General features: G+C 39.4%; 1 protein-coding gene across 9 annotated transcripts in view; it reads right to left on the bottom strand.

Annotated features, from left to right (window-relative positions):
- Positions 1 to 13,648, bottom strand: part of TRIP12 (thyroid hormone receptor interactor 12) — an 82,679-nt gene that overhangs the window by 49,865 nt on the left and 19,166 nt on the right. For all 9 annotated transcript variants that reach the window (XM_087740440.1, XM_087740439.1, XM_087740444.1 and 6 more), the window contains one exon: positions 5,078 to 5,224. In XM_087740440.1, the coding sequence (XP_087596566.1) occupies positions 5,078 to 5,175 (98 nt within the window). In that variant the 5' untranslated portion in view covers positions 5,176 to 5,224. The remainder of the gene's footprint in view (positions 1 to 5,077; positions 5,225 to 13,648) is intronic.

Raw genomic sequence — 13,648 nt, 5'->3', positions numbered from 1 at the left:
AGACTGGTCCAAAACCAAATCCTGTTCAGAACAAAAGCCGTATAACTAACAAAAGCATTCTTCTTGCTTTAGTATTTGAAAAAGGTCAGTCCAAACTGTTTTCTAGATTCTGGTTATATCAACATCCTCTATGCAGCTAACAAGGATCTCTTATTTCCCATTTAGCCTTCAATCCCAAATGCAGAACATGTGTGTATGATATTCTGAAAACTTAAAATTTGTCAAAGTATCATACTTTCATCCACAACTGTAACAGCATAGCAGTGATTTATGTCAAATTGATATCCTACTTACATACTGCTATTCCTAAAGATTTCAGAAGAGTGACAATATGCAGATTAAAAGATAAACACCACTGTCATTTCATGCCACACACAAAAAAAAAAAAAATTCCAGCACTACTAAATAGTTCTAGTACACAGGACCACTTCCATTACTCCATACCAATATACTGAAACATTGCTCACAACTGAAAGGAACAGTCAACTGCACCACTTTCAGAAAAGATCTTTTTGTGTGCCTCTCAATATCACTTCCAAATTGCTCCCATTCAAAGTAAATACCATGGCATCACTGGGAACTTCAGCAACAAGGGCACAATTCTTCAACACATGGTGACAATGTAGATTTAAGAGAGTTAAGAAAGTGACAGTAAATACCTTCCACCCCCTCCCCCTGCCGCCATGAAAAGAGTGCTTTCATTAATGCATCTGCTTCCCCACTCCTCTTTGGTTTACTGCTGCAAAGGGAAGCTTTAGTATCATTATTGCTTCCTTACAAACCTGCAAAGAGTCATCCTTCAATGGAAAGTGCTGGAAGAGATAGTTCAGACAAGGGCTCATGCTTACAATTAGGAAGGTGCCATTTTAACAGTAATTTTAAATTAGGAGGATAACACTGAACACTTTTCAATCTGGTAGTAAAGCCAGTAAGAACTATAATATCCACAGGAGCAGAAAGTCATCCAAAGCACAAAGTTATTTCAACATCACTACTGACAACGAAGTGAAGAATCACATTAGTCCAACTTCAACAAGGCCAGTTTGGTTATGTGCATACACGGGGTGGGGGGAAGAAAAAAAACAACAGTTCATCAGTTCATACATCTGTTTTCAAACACACATCCCTTGCTTCTTTTAGAGAAAAGCATACATCACAGATGCTAAGTTTACTTCCAATTTGTGCTGCAACTATCTTTCTACACAGCCTGTGAGCCTAGCACCACTGTTTGTTTTTTTAAACAAATGCAACTGTAAAAATCAAACACACAAAGCTCATATTGAGTTACTGTGTTAAGTGTGAAATTGCTAGTAAAACTCCAGCAGAAAACACAGGCTTCCCCGCTCATTTTGACTGCAAGTATTGATGTTATTAGTGTGACATCAAATAAACCCAGTCTAGAGGAAAACAGGTTTGCATTGTTGCTTCCAGGTTAAGCCAAATCTGCCAGTATTAGATGTCACAGGAGGAAGACTCTGCATTTATGTTTTACCTACTAGACCCGAGAGGAGTTTGGAATTTCCAGAGTCTTCATGCAAGTGAACAGCAGCTGCTCAGCAAGTTAAATTGATAAAGTTTTAGCAAAAGACCTTTAAGCTGCAAAAGGGTCAAAGACTATAGAAAGACATGCGTTAACATTTCAGCTTGGAAGTGATATCATCAGCCTCTCTCCTTTTTAACACCTTCCTTTTAACATCATCACTCCAGTCAGAGCACAAGAGACAGAGGAAAGTTAAGGCTATTACAAAGCCATTTGGCTATACTACCAATGGCTATACAACCACTCGCTTACATTAGATTAGTGGACTTCACAAAGTCTGAAATTACAGGAAGAGTGACAAGCTGCAGAAACTCTCCAAGTTTTTGTCACTTAATTTGTATTTCGAAAATGTGTGCACCTTAGCCACAAGAAAGCTTTAAGAAAAAGCTGTTGCATTTCCAGCATTTAGAGAGCTATTTATACAAAGCAGAAATGTAATCAAGTACACAAGTTCAGACAGCATCAAAACTTGTCCTTGCTCGAAGGGTTATGATTGCATATCTATGACCAAAGTGAAGTAACCTTCTCCAACACTTTAGAAGGTGTGGCCCTTCAGTTTGCTTATAAACTTTGTGGCTAATTTTAGGCTTGAAGCAACAACAGACCCTACAGACTCACATTACTGCTTAATTCCCTCTACAATACCAGGTTTTTTTGTTTTAGGGGTGTGTTTGGGTGGGGGTGTTGTATTGGTTTTGGTTTTTAAGAAACATGGATCTAAAAGTGGCTGAATAAAATCTCATAGGATCTGTACAACTACATCAACAAGTCGTACAAATCAACAAAAGAAAATTTGTAAAGCAAGATACTTGCCATTAAGGACCAACATCCACCATCTATGCATTTCAACGATTTCTACTTCAAAGCAGACCAGATTACAACCACAAGTGACCAGGAAGTGTGAACTGCTCTCTTAGAGCACAGCTTCCAGTTTATTTTCATTCAAAAAGATTCAACTTCAAGTGCTCCAAGACCATTCCATGATGTTAGCCAAAGCACAACAGGTGAGGATGACAGATTTGCTTCAAAAGAACATTCCCAACTCCAACTAAAATACTAACATAGATGCATCCTAAGTTCAGTTATTTGCACAATATGAGCATATTATTGAAACTGGTGTTTCCACAGTTTGTTCATTCCATTTAAATTATTTTGCAGCTGAAATTGAAGAGTTTCACTTTACAGATGACAAATACAAGAAAGACACTGGAAATAAGCTGGTGTCTTAAGTGTCCCAAAAAAATTAATGTAAGAAAAGGTACGGGGGGGGTGGGAGGGGGGTGTTGTTGTTTGGGTTTTTTTTGTTGGTGGTTTTGGGGGTTTTTTTTGTTGTTGGTTTTTTGGGGGTTTGTTTTGTTTTTGTTTTTTTTTTTAAATATAGCAGCCAAAGCAGTGTGTATCACCGGAGTACACCAAAGCATAATGAAGAAGGTACATCAAGCTGAACTCTAGACACTCCTATGTACTGTTCAGCAGCAGAACTAGAACATACTATTCCACTGCGTCCTAGATGCATGGAAGGATGAGCCCTGAGGTTTGCGTCTGAAGACAGGCAACCAGAGAAAAAGTGACTGTTATCTGAGAGCCTGTCTCTTTCCATTTCATCTACGAATTTGTCAAGGACATGACAGATCTGTCTTACATTGTTCCTTGTACAACAGCCATTTCTGCCCAGCAGCTTATTAAAGATACAGAAGACAGTAAGAGAAACTGAATTCATTATAAAGTTTATATTAATCAGTATGCTTTATCCAGGCCTTTTTATACGCTTTGCCAGCCAAAAATGCTTGTTCAGAGATGGAAAGGCAGGGGAGGTCCTGTTCTAAAGAGCCTACATTTTCAGAGGATTGTAAGCTTCCATCCTCTTTACTTCAGCAAAGAGCTTTGGTTCCAATAAAGGTCTAACATAGCTCAGAAGCGCAATACACTCTTGCTCATGGAAGTCTGACTGACACAGATTTGGTGAGGGGTCCAGTCATTTAAGACAAGTTGCATCTTGAATCATTGTGTGATAGCATAAGTAACAGATCACAATGCACCAAAACACTGGATGAGTAACTTATAAGAAAATAGTGCTACCTCTCAAATTCTTCAATTTGTCTGACTCACTGTAGAGCTTCTCCCTGGCATTCTGCTACAAAATCTGAATAAACAGGAGATACCTAAAGAAGAATCCCCCACCCCATGCCCAAATAACTCGCCTCTAGCTCTTTATTCTAGGGGGAGGGTTATTCACACCAGGTCCAGTTCACTGTAAAAGGAAAGAGTTGGTAGGGCAATATCTAACTTAAACATCCATTTAGATGTAGAGATAAGACAGAATGGAATGAAGGGTTCACCATGCCTCAGTTAAAAAGGGAGTATTCTCCAAAAGCAATTCTAGCTTGCAAAATAATCAGCTACATAAGGCAACAACTTACCCCCCCCCCGCCGCCACCCCCCCCCATGCTACAGAAGCCCAGGACAGAAGCCTTGTGTTTATCATCTGCTTTTCCATTTGTACATTACAGACTATTTTAGAAAAAGTGAAGCTGCATTTTGCAGTTTAAATTACTCCCCTCAAGGTTCCTTAAAAGAACAGACAGTCTCCTTCATCCATTCCACAGCAGCCTTGTTCTCAGTTAAGACTTTATACTAGGTAAGAAATGCACCTCATCTTCATTATATGTTATAGCCCGATTCCTTCACAGTAAAAAACTTTCAATTTTGTGCTACTGACCTGCAATATTTCAATACTTTTACACCAAAAACCCAAGCCAAAGACATACATATCCAAACAACTGCATCAGTAACACCTCTGGGGAAGCAGAATCAAGACAGATGCTGCCTACCATGATACGATAATCTTTCTTCATTAGACTAACATTTTAACAAAATTAAAGGAAGACTTATCCATACAGGCTTCACTCATTCAGATGAAGACTCTTAATTCCTTAAAGGACATGGCAATAATTATACAGTCAGCATCCACAGAAAAGTTTCAAGGATATTCTTTGTTCTGCATTGTAGAGGCAACCACTTGCAGAACAAATACAACCTGGTGGTCCACTTGCTCACTAGTACAAGTATATTAAGGATGGCAAACCTTTTATTCTTGAATTATTCAGAAGCTGCACAGGATTAACATGCAGTGCAAGGGAACAGAAAGGTGCCAGTTATTCAGTCTTCTCTAACAGGGACACAGATTTTCCCACATTTCACACACCAGATTCTCCCTGTGCCCTGTCCCCCTGCCATTTTGGTTATCAGGGAAGGAAGAGGGAGAAGGAATTGGTTACTACCTGTGATTTGTGGAGTATAGCTCAGTTACACTTTTTCCCCATAGATCTACTACTGCTATTCTAGTTGAACATGCATGATAGTGAGTTATCCACATTTTCATCTCATGCAATAACAGTATAGACACCATTTCAGAGGCAAAAAGATTTTACACAGGTTTTAGTGCTTGGATTGCAGGGTGGAAAACTTCATTCTCTAAATAAATCACATCAATTTTGCTTCTATACATTAAAACACACTCATAGATAACAGTCATACCTTCCTCCTACTGCGTCGTCTTGTGGCTGGGCCCCAGCAGTGTTCCTCTGTGAACGTCGCAGTGACCCCCCTGGATTGTTATTAGGCCGGTTGGACATTGGCACCTCTCTCCTGAAGGGACATACCCTTTCTAGACACTATCATTCACTGAAAGACAAGAGAGAGATAGTCATAAGATATGTGGCATGAAGACTTACAGCCATGCCTCAAGAGGCAAATGTAAAATGCTATTGTTTAAGCAAAAGCTTAAGACAAAAACCTTTAAACAATTTTTAGTTAAAAGGCACACAGACCAAGATTCTTCTCAAGAGCATGTAATCCTCAATACAGAACAACCAGTTTTCAGTACATATAGTATACAGATGACCTATTAGACTAGATGACCTTTGAAGGTCCCTTCCAACCCGAACTATTCTATGATTCTACGATGACAGGCTTCTGTAATTATTTTAAGGAGATAAGACAAATGCGATTTAAGAGAACCTGTATTTCTCAACGTTAGGGAAAAACACACTAACTAGTAAAACTCAATGCTTGATAGAGAGCAATAGTATTTAAGTATTTTAACTCTCATTGTGGGAGATGACAATGCCAGTTTCAGGAATAAGCAGCAGCAGTATCCACAAGATTATGGAAGTCAGTCAACTACTGTGCTTTTAAAACAGCTTCTTTCTCTACTCAGATTTATGCAACTTCCATCTGCATAAAGAAAGATACATAGTAATTCAGGAAAAAGATCTAGCTATATAAGCAAGAAGTTCTTGCTCATGAGAGCTTAATTAGTGGGAAAAGGTATTTGAGGTTAGAAGAATTAATGAGTGCACACAATTATTTTAAAAAAGGCAATATGATGGCTTTGTATTACTACTTTTGGGATTGCTTTGTGACTGCTAGAGGTCTACAGATATTATTTTCGTAGTTATTTATGGAAGACTACCATAACAGCCAGCTGCACTCGCCAGAAACAGAGGTATTTCAAGATCAAGCCTCACTTAGCTCCTCAGTGAAGAGAGGTAACTTTTGTATCCTGCGCTAAATTGGTATTTCTATACAGAGAGCATAGCAACAGGACCACAAGCAGCAAATACAGTTTCACTGTTTCTAATTGTGTGGAATCTGGTACAAAAGGTATTTGTAGGTGAAAAAAGCCACAAGAAGGAAAATAACCAAAGTTTAAGAACACAATAGTCTATATGCTGATTCACTATCTATTATATTTATAGCACAGTAAGCAAGAAGTCTGCCAGGAAAAACTTTATAACATTTCAACTGCAGCTAACTAAGGCTCAGTTCAAATTCGAATACCTCCAATAAAATAACTCTCAAGATCTGGCATTGTCAGTAAAGCCAGACAATACTTGACTATAATTGTCTATTCCTCTGAAAGAGCCTATAGAAGTGAAAAAAGTGAGTAGAAGGAAAAAAAAAAAATCCTAAATTATTCCAGCTTACTGTAGGCCATAAGAAACCAGGCACATAAACTGGTATAATGCAAACCATTACCTCACACAGCTAGTACAATGCCAAAAGGAACATGTATATGATGTCAAGACACCTGCACAGCACAAGAAATTAGTGATCAGGATTCTGCTAGCTCAGATTCAGTCTTGTTACACTGTCATGATACAACATAGTACTAAATGCTCCTGGTTAGCATGCCAGAAATATTTTAAATAAGCTCCAGGAATCAAATAAGAGTACAAGTTAGGCAGAAGAATTGCTCCCCATCCTAATCCCCACATCACAGGAGTCAAAAGCATCTTTTGAAAGTCTTCATGTGCTTTCTACTAAGAGGTCCAACACAGCAGCAGACAGCAAAAGCAGAAAGTAGGATTAATTAGCAAACCATTGTCTTTACCTTATTTTTTTACCTAATGCTTAGGAACTCCAAAGAATCAAAGTAGAGCACAAAATACACTATCCCATAAAATTTAGTTGTTCAATGAACCTCATAGCTAGAAGTCTTGATGACTGGGAAGTTGAGAAAGCTGTAAACCCTACTCCTCAGAAGCTGAGCTTTCCTTCTTCATGATTATTTCTCTTATCCTAACTCCTTAATCATAGCAAACATTCCCACTAACAGAAAGGTTTAAAGCTTTTAAGTAATACATAACACATTCAGTCTACAACTTCCTATAGAGCACAAAGATTTACAATGGAACAGAAAAAGCCTGCTATAGCTAGAAATTATGCCAGCTTGCTAGTGCAGCCAGGTTAGTCAGGTTGAGAAGAGCATAGAGTGGTACCATTCTCTGCAGAGTACACCACAGATGCAAGATGACAAGCCTAACATTAACCAGGCTGAAAGCTGACCAAGGTTCCAGCACTACCTAGGGGGGGTCTAGCTGAAGTCAATCACAGGCATTGTCAGATGCTGTTGTGCATCTCTCTATTTCTTTGTATTCAAACACCAAATGAAAAAACATCTCTTCCTAAGTATCAGCAAGAAAGTATATTTTGTGCATTTTGTGAAAGGAGGGAGTAGTGTCCCCTCCTGTACAAAGGTCAACAGACATTGAAATTGGGTACTAATGTCAAACTATCAGTCATACTATGAAATGGTTGCCATAGATCTATTCTATCACCTCATACTGACTATAAAGAACATGCATTCCAGCAGGTTTCGTTCTGCTCATTCTAGAGCTCTGCTAGGTCAGCTCCAGGCTTTCCCACCTAGGGCCAGTACACGGGCTCCTCAAAAAAAACACCAGAAGAGTTAGCTGAAGAAAACATCACACAGGCAATCCTGGTGCTGTCTAGGGAAACTTTAGTTTAATGTTGATTTGCCTGGGTCAGCCAGCCACTTTAAGTCATCTGTGCTTAGAAGCTATGCAGCACAGTGTGTTGTCATACACATGGCATTTTCAGCTGTGTAGAAGAATGAAACGGCAGCTGTTTTATCCTGTAAGGCATCTGTCAAGTCAACATGATGCCCAGAGTTACCTTCTATATTGAAACCTCTCAACTTAACTGCGTTTCTTATTGTGTAGTGTGTTACCATATGACTCCCAGTTTCCCTTTAAATACAATGCTGCTTCACGATTCAGCTATGACCTTTAACATCAAAACATGAACTTAAGTCTCACTGCAAGTATCTGAAGCCACAGAGTACCATGTGCCCAGTTAGTCTAGTAGGGAAGAGATTATTTTAGAGGGTCACAACTGTGTCTTTCACATGCTAGAATGACAACAGCCCTGAGGTTCCTAAAACTGAACTGTTCTCATTCAGACTTACCACCCCATCTGTAAGTCTCACTTCCAGCACTTAGCTTATTCTTCCCCCTCTTTAGATACCTGAATTCAAAGGAGATGGGCAACTCAGTAGATCAGCTGAATGCACCAGTGCAGTCCTGTCACATTTTAAGACAGTTTCCTCAACTACATTGAGCATTCTCCCCACACCCACAATAAGAAAAAGCTACAACTGCACATCAGACCTCCGTGCTTCAGTTAACAAGCTTTGCGATTTGAGAATCTTAAGTTCAGGTCCTCTTCTAGCATAAAGTTTTCTGTAAAAAAAAAAGTCATTTTAGTTAATATTTCACAACTCCATATTCCTAGCTGTAATGATGCCAAAGCACTGGCCCACAGGTGCTCTTCTCATAAGCAGCCTCTTTAGACTGAGAATGAATACTAAAAAGCAGCATTTCAAATAAAGCCACAACATATCTTCTGAAGACATCTAACAGCACTGGCATCTAATTGTTATTATCTTGCAAGTATTCTCGAGTTTTAGTAAACACTGATTACCATTAACAGGCATCTTTGTCACTGCACAAAGGAAAGCAACTAGAATTAATTTCTGTAGACCTAACACACCTGTTACAAACATTATAGCTAATGTATAGCCAACATATTACTTGGAGAGGTTCTGCAAGAACACAAGATGCAAAAACCACCTGCTAACTTGCAGTGAAGCCTTTACCTTTCTTCTCATGGAAGAGCCAACAGGAAGTGACTGACACTCTTCCATATCTTTGAAGCAGAGGAAACAGACAACTACAGAGCAAGCCTGTATCAGCTTTTACTTAACACCCAAAAGCACTCCCTGAAGGATACTGTGAACTGATGTAGGCTACAGAGAGGGAAAGAGAATGAGTAAACTGAAGCACTCCAACAGCTCTAGGGCCACTAATAGCTCAAAAAGGCAAAGCGGTAACAGCCCCTGTAAAAAAGGAATTGAATGCTTTCACAAGAAAAGGGCTTCCTTAATCTACTTGGATGAGCTGTAGAACTTGTTTGTTTGAGGGTTTTTTTGGTGGTTTGTTTCTTGGGCTTTTAAAGTTCTTTGCAAGAGTCTTGGTAGTACAAGAATTACTCAGGCTCTTGCACTCCAATTTCCTGAATATTTAAGGATATGCCTAGCACCTCTGCCTAGAATACTCCATTATAATGCCTGTTATCTGCTTGGAGTCAAGCACACTGGTCAGCATACTTTCACTTTTGTACCTTGGCCCAAAAAACAGTGCCTTACTTAATGCTTCTGCAGCAAGCCAGCTTCTCAAAATTGCAAAGACTTACTCCCCTGAAGTCAGTATTAGGTAAAAGAGGGGGAAGAAGGAAAAGACAGGAGGATGTTTATATGCCTTGTAAGTTCAGAACATTTTCTTCCAGTAAGTTGCACATCTTGCCAGCCAGAACTCAGAGTTCAGTGTACTTATCAGAAAATGTGAAGTCTAAGACTTCTGATTTGTATTCCTGCACTTCAATGAAGTTTACTTCATCAGCTGTAACATTAATTTACTTGATCAGCTGTATCTGTGACAAATCTAGCCAGTGAAGGTAGAAACAACATTCTAAATATACAAGCGTACAACATTTAAGAGTTGAGACTTTAACTGCAACTCAACTGAAGAACTTACTGCATGTGGTTCAGTAACTGCTGAATTGTTTTGCACCTATATTACTTCATTTTAAACTGATCTCATAGCTGCACCTCATTTTTGCTCACTGCTCACAAGGTTCTCATTTACCTACAAACATACACACCTATTTTCTTGCCTTGCAAGCAAGCACTTGCAAGCACTCATTCAATTACTTCTGCCACTTCACCAGCTCACTCAGAAATTCATTATTAAGACGACTTTTTAGTCCAGTTAGTTGCTTTAAACTGAGTCTTGTGCAGCCAATTTTGACACAATACTCTTCCTTACTATACTCTCTAAATTCAATAGTTATCCACTCCGCCCAGTTCTTTTTCCACTGCAGTCCTCACCTCCAAACATAAATTTCATGTCAAAGCTCCATGCAGGCAGAAGCTTGTATTTTCAGTTTAGCAGCCTCTTGTCCCTTCTGCTTGTAAAAATAGTTCATGGAATAATTTAGTGAGTGGGTATAACAACATACTGAAGATTTCCTAGAAAAAAATTTCTGTGACATATCCCAAATTCTCATCATCCCTCCCTTCTTCCTGACAGCAAATTTCTATGGACGAACAAGGGAAAAAGATATTGTCCCATCAGCTGCAAGGTGCTGTAAGGTACAGTAAGGTGGACGGATTTCAGCTGCATTCATGCAAATCCTGGGTTATTCAGCTGCATGAAAGCATTGAGCCTTAAGGAATGAGAATCTTCTCTTCTTCCAACAACGGGAGAAGCAAGTTACCACTTATTTTCTTATCTACTTCCATTTCTACCTTCTCCCTATTAATAGCCATAAGCTGTCTACATGATTTAAGGATGCTAGAGTACACTAAGGCTTACCTGCTGCACTGCATCTAATGATGTAAAATTCAAATGGTGACTTTTGTCAGATTAACATCTTTTGATACAGAAACCACACAAAAATTGTACTGAATCATATATTAACCTGGACTGTATTTTTCTGTATTCTCCCCTCCAATGCTAAAGAAAAAAAAAAAAAAAACCACACGAACTACACACACTGAAATGCATGCACAGACACACTAACTAGACCAAATTCAGTACATAAAGAAAAGTCTTCAGGACAAGCAAGATTCTACAGCCTCCTAGTACTGTAACATTACCTCCCTGCTGGGAAGACAGACAAGTAGGCATCAAGGAAGTTTCTTCTTAGAACAAGCACATTGGGTGGTAAGGAAACAGATTTCTACACCTCTTCCAGCACAGAATTTCTACAAACTTAAACAGTTGCATCACTTTTGTCAGTTCTCTTGGAAAACATTAATAAGATATTGATGGGAAGACAAGCAGAGTTTAACAGCATACAGAGGCAAGCTCCTCTTCAGACCTGATGCCTTTTTGATGCACAGTACAGTACTGGAGTACAAGAGTTAAGTTAGAATCATTAAAAAAGCCTTGGCTGAAAAGGACCTCTCGAGATCATCTGGTGCAACCTCCTGTTGAAAGTAAGACCTTAGATTATGTTAGAGCTCTCTCATTCTGCTGAGAAGTGACAATTTGCAACCATGATGACAAAATATATTCTGAGTTCTGAGCAAGAGCAGAAAAGCAAAAGGTGAATCATGAGAGATATCCTGAAGAAAGGGAAAAGGAAAAAAAAATCCCAAATTAAATAAGATACCATAACATCATGCCAGATATAAAGGCATGCAGAGAAGACACTAACAAACTATCAGAAAACAGTATTTTCAGCAGAAGAATTTGATAAAAAGTCATGCAATAGATGTCAGTTCAAGCAACCTGAGATCTCAGATCTGTGTAGATGTACAGGTGTGCAAGGACACACTCCCCATCCCTCCCAAGGACAACCTCTCTGAGAAGATAAACAACTCTGGCCCTGTGCCTCCCTGCAATCACATATAGCTCAGAAAGCATTCCCTCCCCTTCAGTTCCTCAAAAACACAATCCAGTAACCCAGACTAAGACGAGGAAGTAAGCAAAATGGGCATGTAAGCTACAAATATCAAAGGAGTCCAGTCACTGAAGGCATTACAGACTTCGGACTAGCTCACATGTCTATTTTTACACTGGGTAACTTTAGACAATACAAACTGTTAGCTAGAGACAGATTTTTTCCAAATTGCTGACATAAAAAAAAAGCTTCAGCACAATATTCTTAGATTCATTTACAACTGAAGAGTTCTTTTTAATTCAGCTACTCTGTAATCATTAGAGTGGAAGTATTTCTTAACCATTTCAAAAATATCCCATATATTAAGAGGTATAGATACTGCAGAAAACTTCCTAAATACCAGTAGACGATAAATACATTCAAGCTACAGACTCCACAGGAGAAGGCAGGGGGGCGGGGGGGAGTGGTGGTGGAAATCAGTAAAGGAGCCGGAGTTATCCCCGTTCCACTGACTTTACAACAGACAGCCATCAGAAGATTATGGCAACCTTCGGGCCTTGCCGCATTCGGAAGATGTCAGCTTTCCCTTACATAGTCTTTCAAGAGCTTAGACCTTGCCTAGCCTTCTAGCTGAGACAGCAGCAATGCAGAAGGCTACCTTCACAGAATCAGCAAAACGAGTGGCTAGGAACTTGAAAGGATGTAGCCACCAGGTTAAGATTCTCTAGACTGCATCTATGCATATATATCTATAATGACCTATAGACAAAGATTGGGAAGAGAAAGTCTTGGCATGGAAGAGGAAGGGAGAAGAGCTAAAAGTATCTTCATTTGTGGTCTTATGGTTCAGAATTAGGGGGAACTATACTGCTAATTGGCAGTTAGAATATTCATTGCCTCAAACGGAAGATTTACAAGTTCCCACAGGAGATAAGAACACTGAAAATGCCTCTGAAAAGATACACAATGCTCACTAGAGGAATGCCAGGTTGTTAGGACTGTGTGATCCAACAGGTTATACATGCCAGGACTCCAAGCCAGCAAAGTAGCACCTTTACCTACTGACTTCTGTTTGCTGAAAGGACTGGAAGATATCTGTGCAAAAGATACCATAGCTTGAAAACATGTAGTCTGGGGAAGTCAGAGGTCAAGTATTGTTTAAGACAAAATCTAAATACATGCTATCACATGCTCCAGTGTTAATAAGAACAGTTTTGTGATGGTAGGAAGACATTCTGAGTTGCAGAAGCTGAACAGCCTCCCCTGCTTCAAGCAGGTCAGTTGAATTTGAAGTCTGAGACTGCAGAGACCTTTTGCTGGGCCTGGTACATAAAAGCAAACTTAACATGTCTTCAGTGACCTGAAAGAAGCTTAAAACCTTGTTCCATAAAGACTACTGAGACCTAGCATCCATCACTGGTTTACAGCTAGAACCTTAGCGAGTCCTTTTGGGCTGTGGAAAGTCAAACTGAAATAGCAAACAGGGCACTATGCAAAACTAGAGAGAAGCACAGGTACCACTGGCAGATGGCTTTATAACCAGCCAACAGCACAACTGACTGTTCAAGAATTTAAAGAGCTCAAGAACCAAGAGAAACCTATGGATGGAGGGGAGGGCCACAAATTACCTAAAAATAAAAAAAGCACCCGCAGAAGTTAGACAGCAGAACATTCCTGTTCATCTGGACAGCTTAAAGGAACAAAAAAAAAAAATCTGCTCATGTTCTATTCTGTATATGGTTATACAGGATACAAAGGTGAGCTCAGGTGTCTCAGGTCTCTCTGTACAACTAGCGTCCCCAGCTCATGGTACGCAGGAATCCATAGCTTCATTTC

The sequence above is a fragment of the Nipponia nippon genome, unplaced genomic scaffold (genome assembly GCF_047370975.1).
Source record: "Nipponia nippon isolate SJK-2023a ecotype South Korea unplaced genomic scaffold, ASM4737097v1 scaffold_7, whole genome shotgun sequence".
NCBI classification, from domain to species: Eukaryota; Metazoa; Chordata; class Aves; order Pelecaniformes; family Threskiornithidae; genus Nipponia; species Nipponia nippon.
The sequence above is the reverse complement of the archived record's forward strand: the minus strand, read 5'-3'. Positions and strand labels throughout refer to the sequence as shown.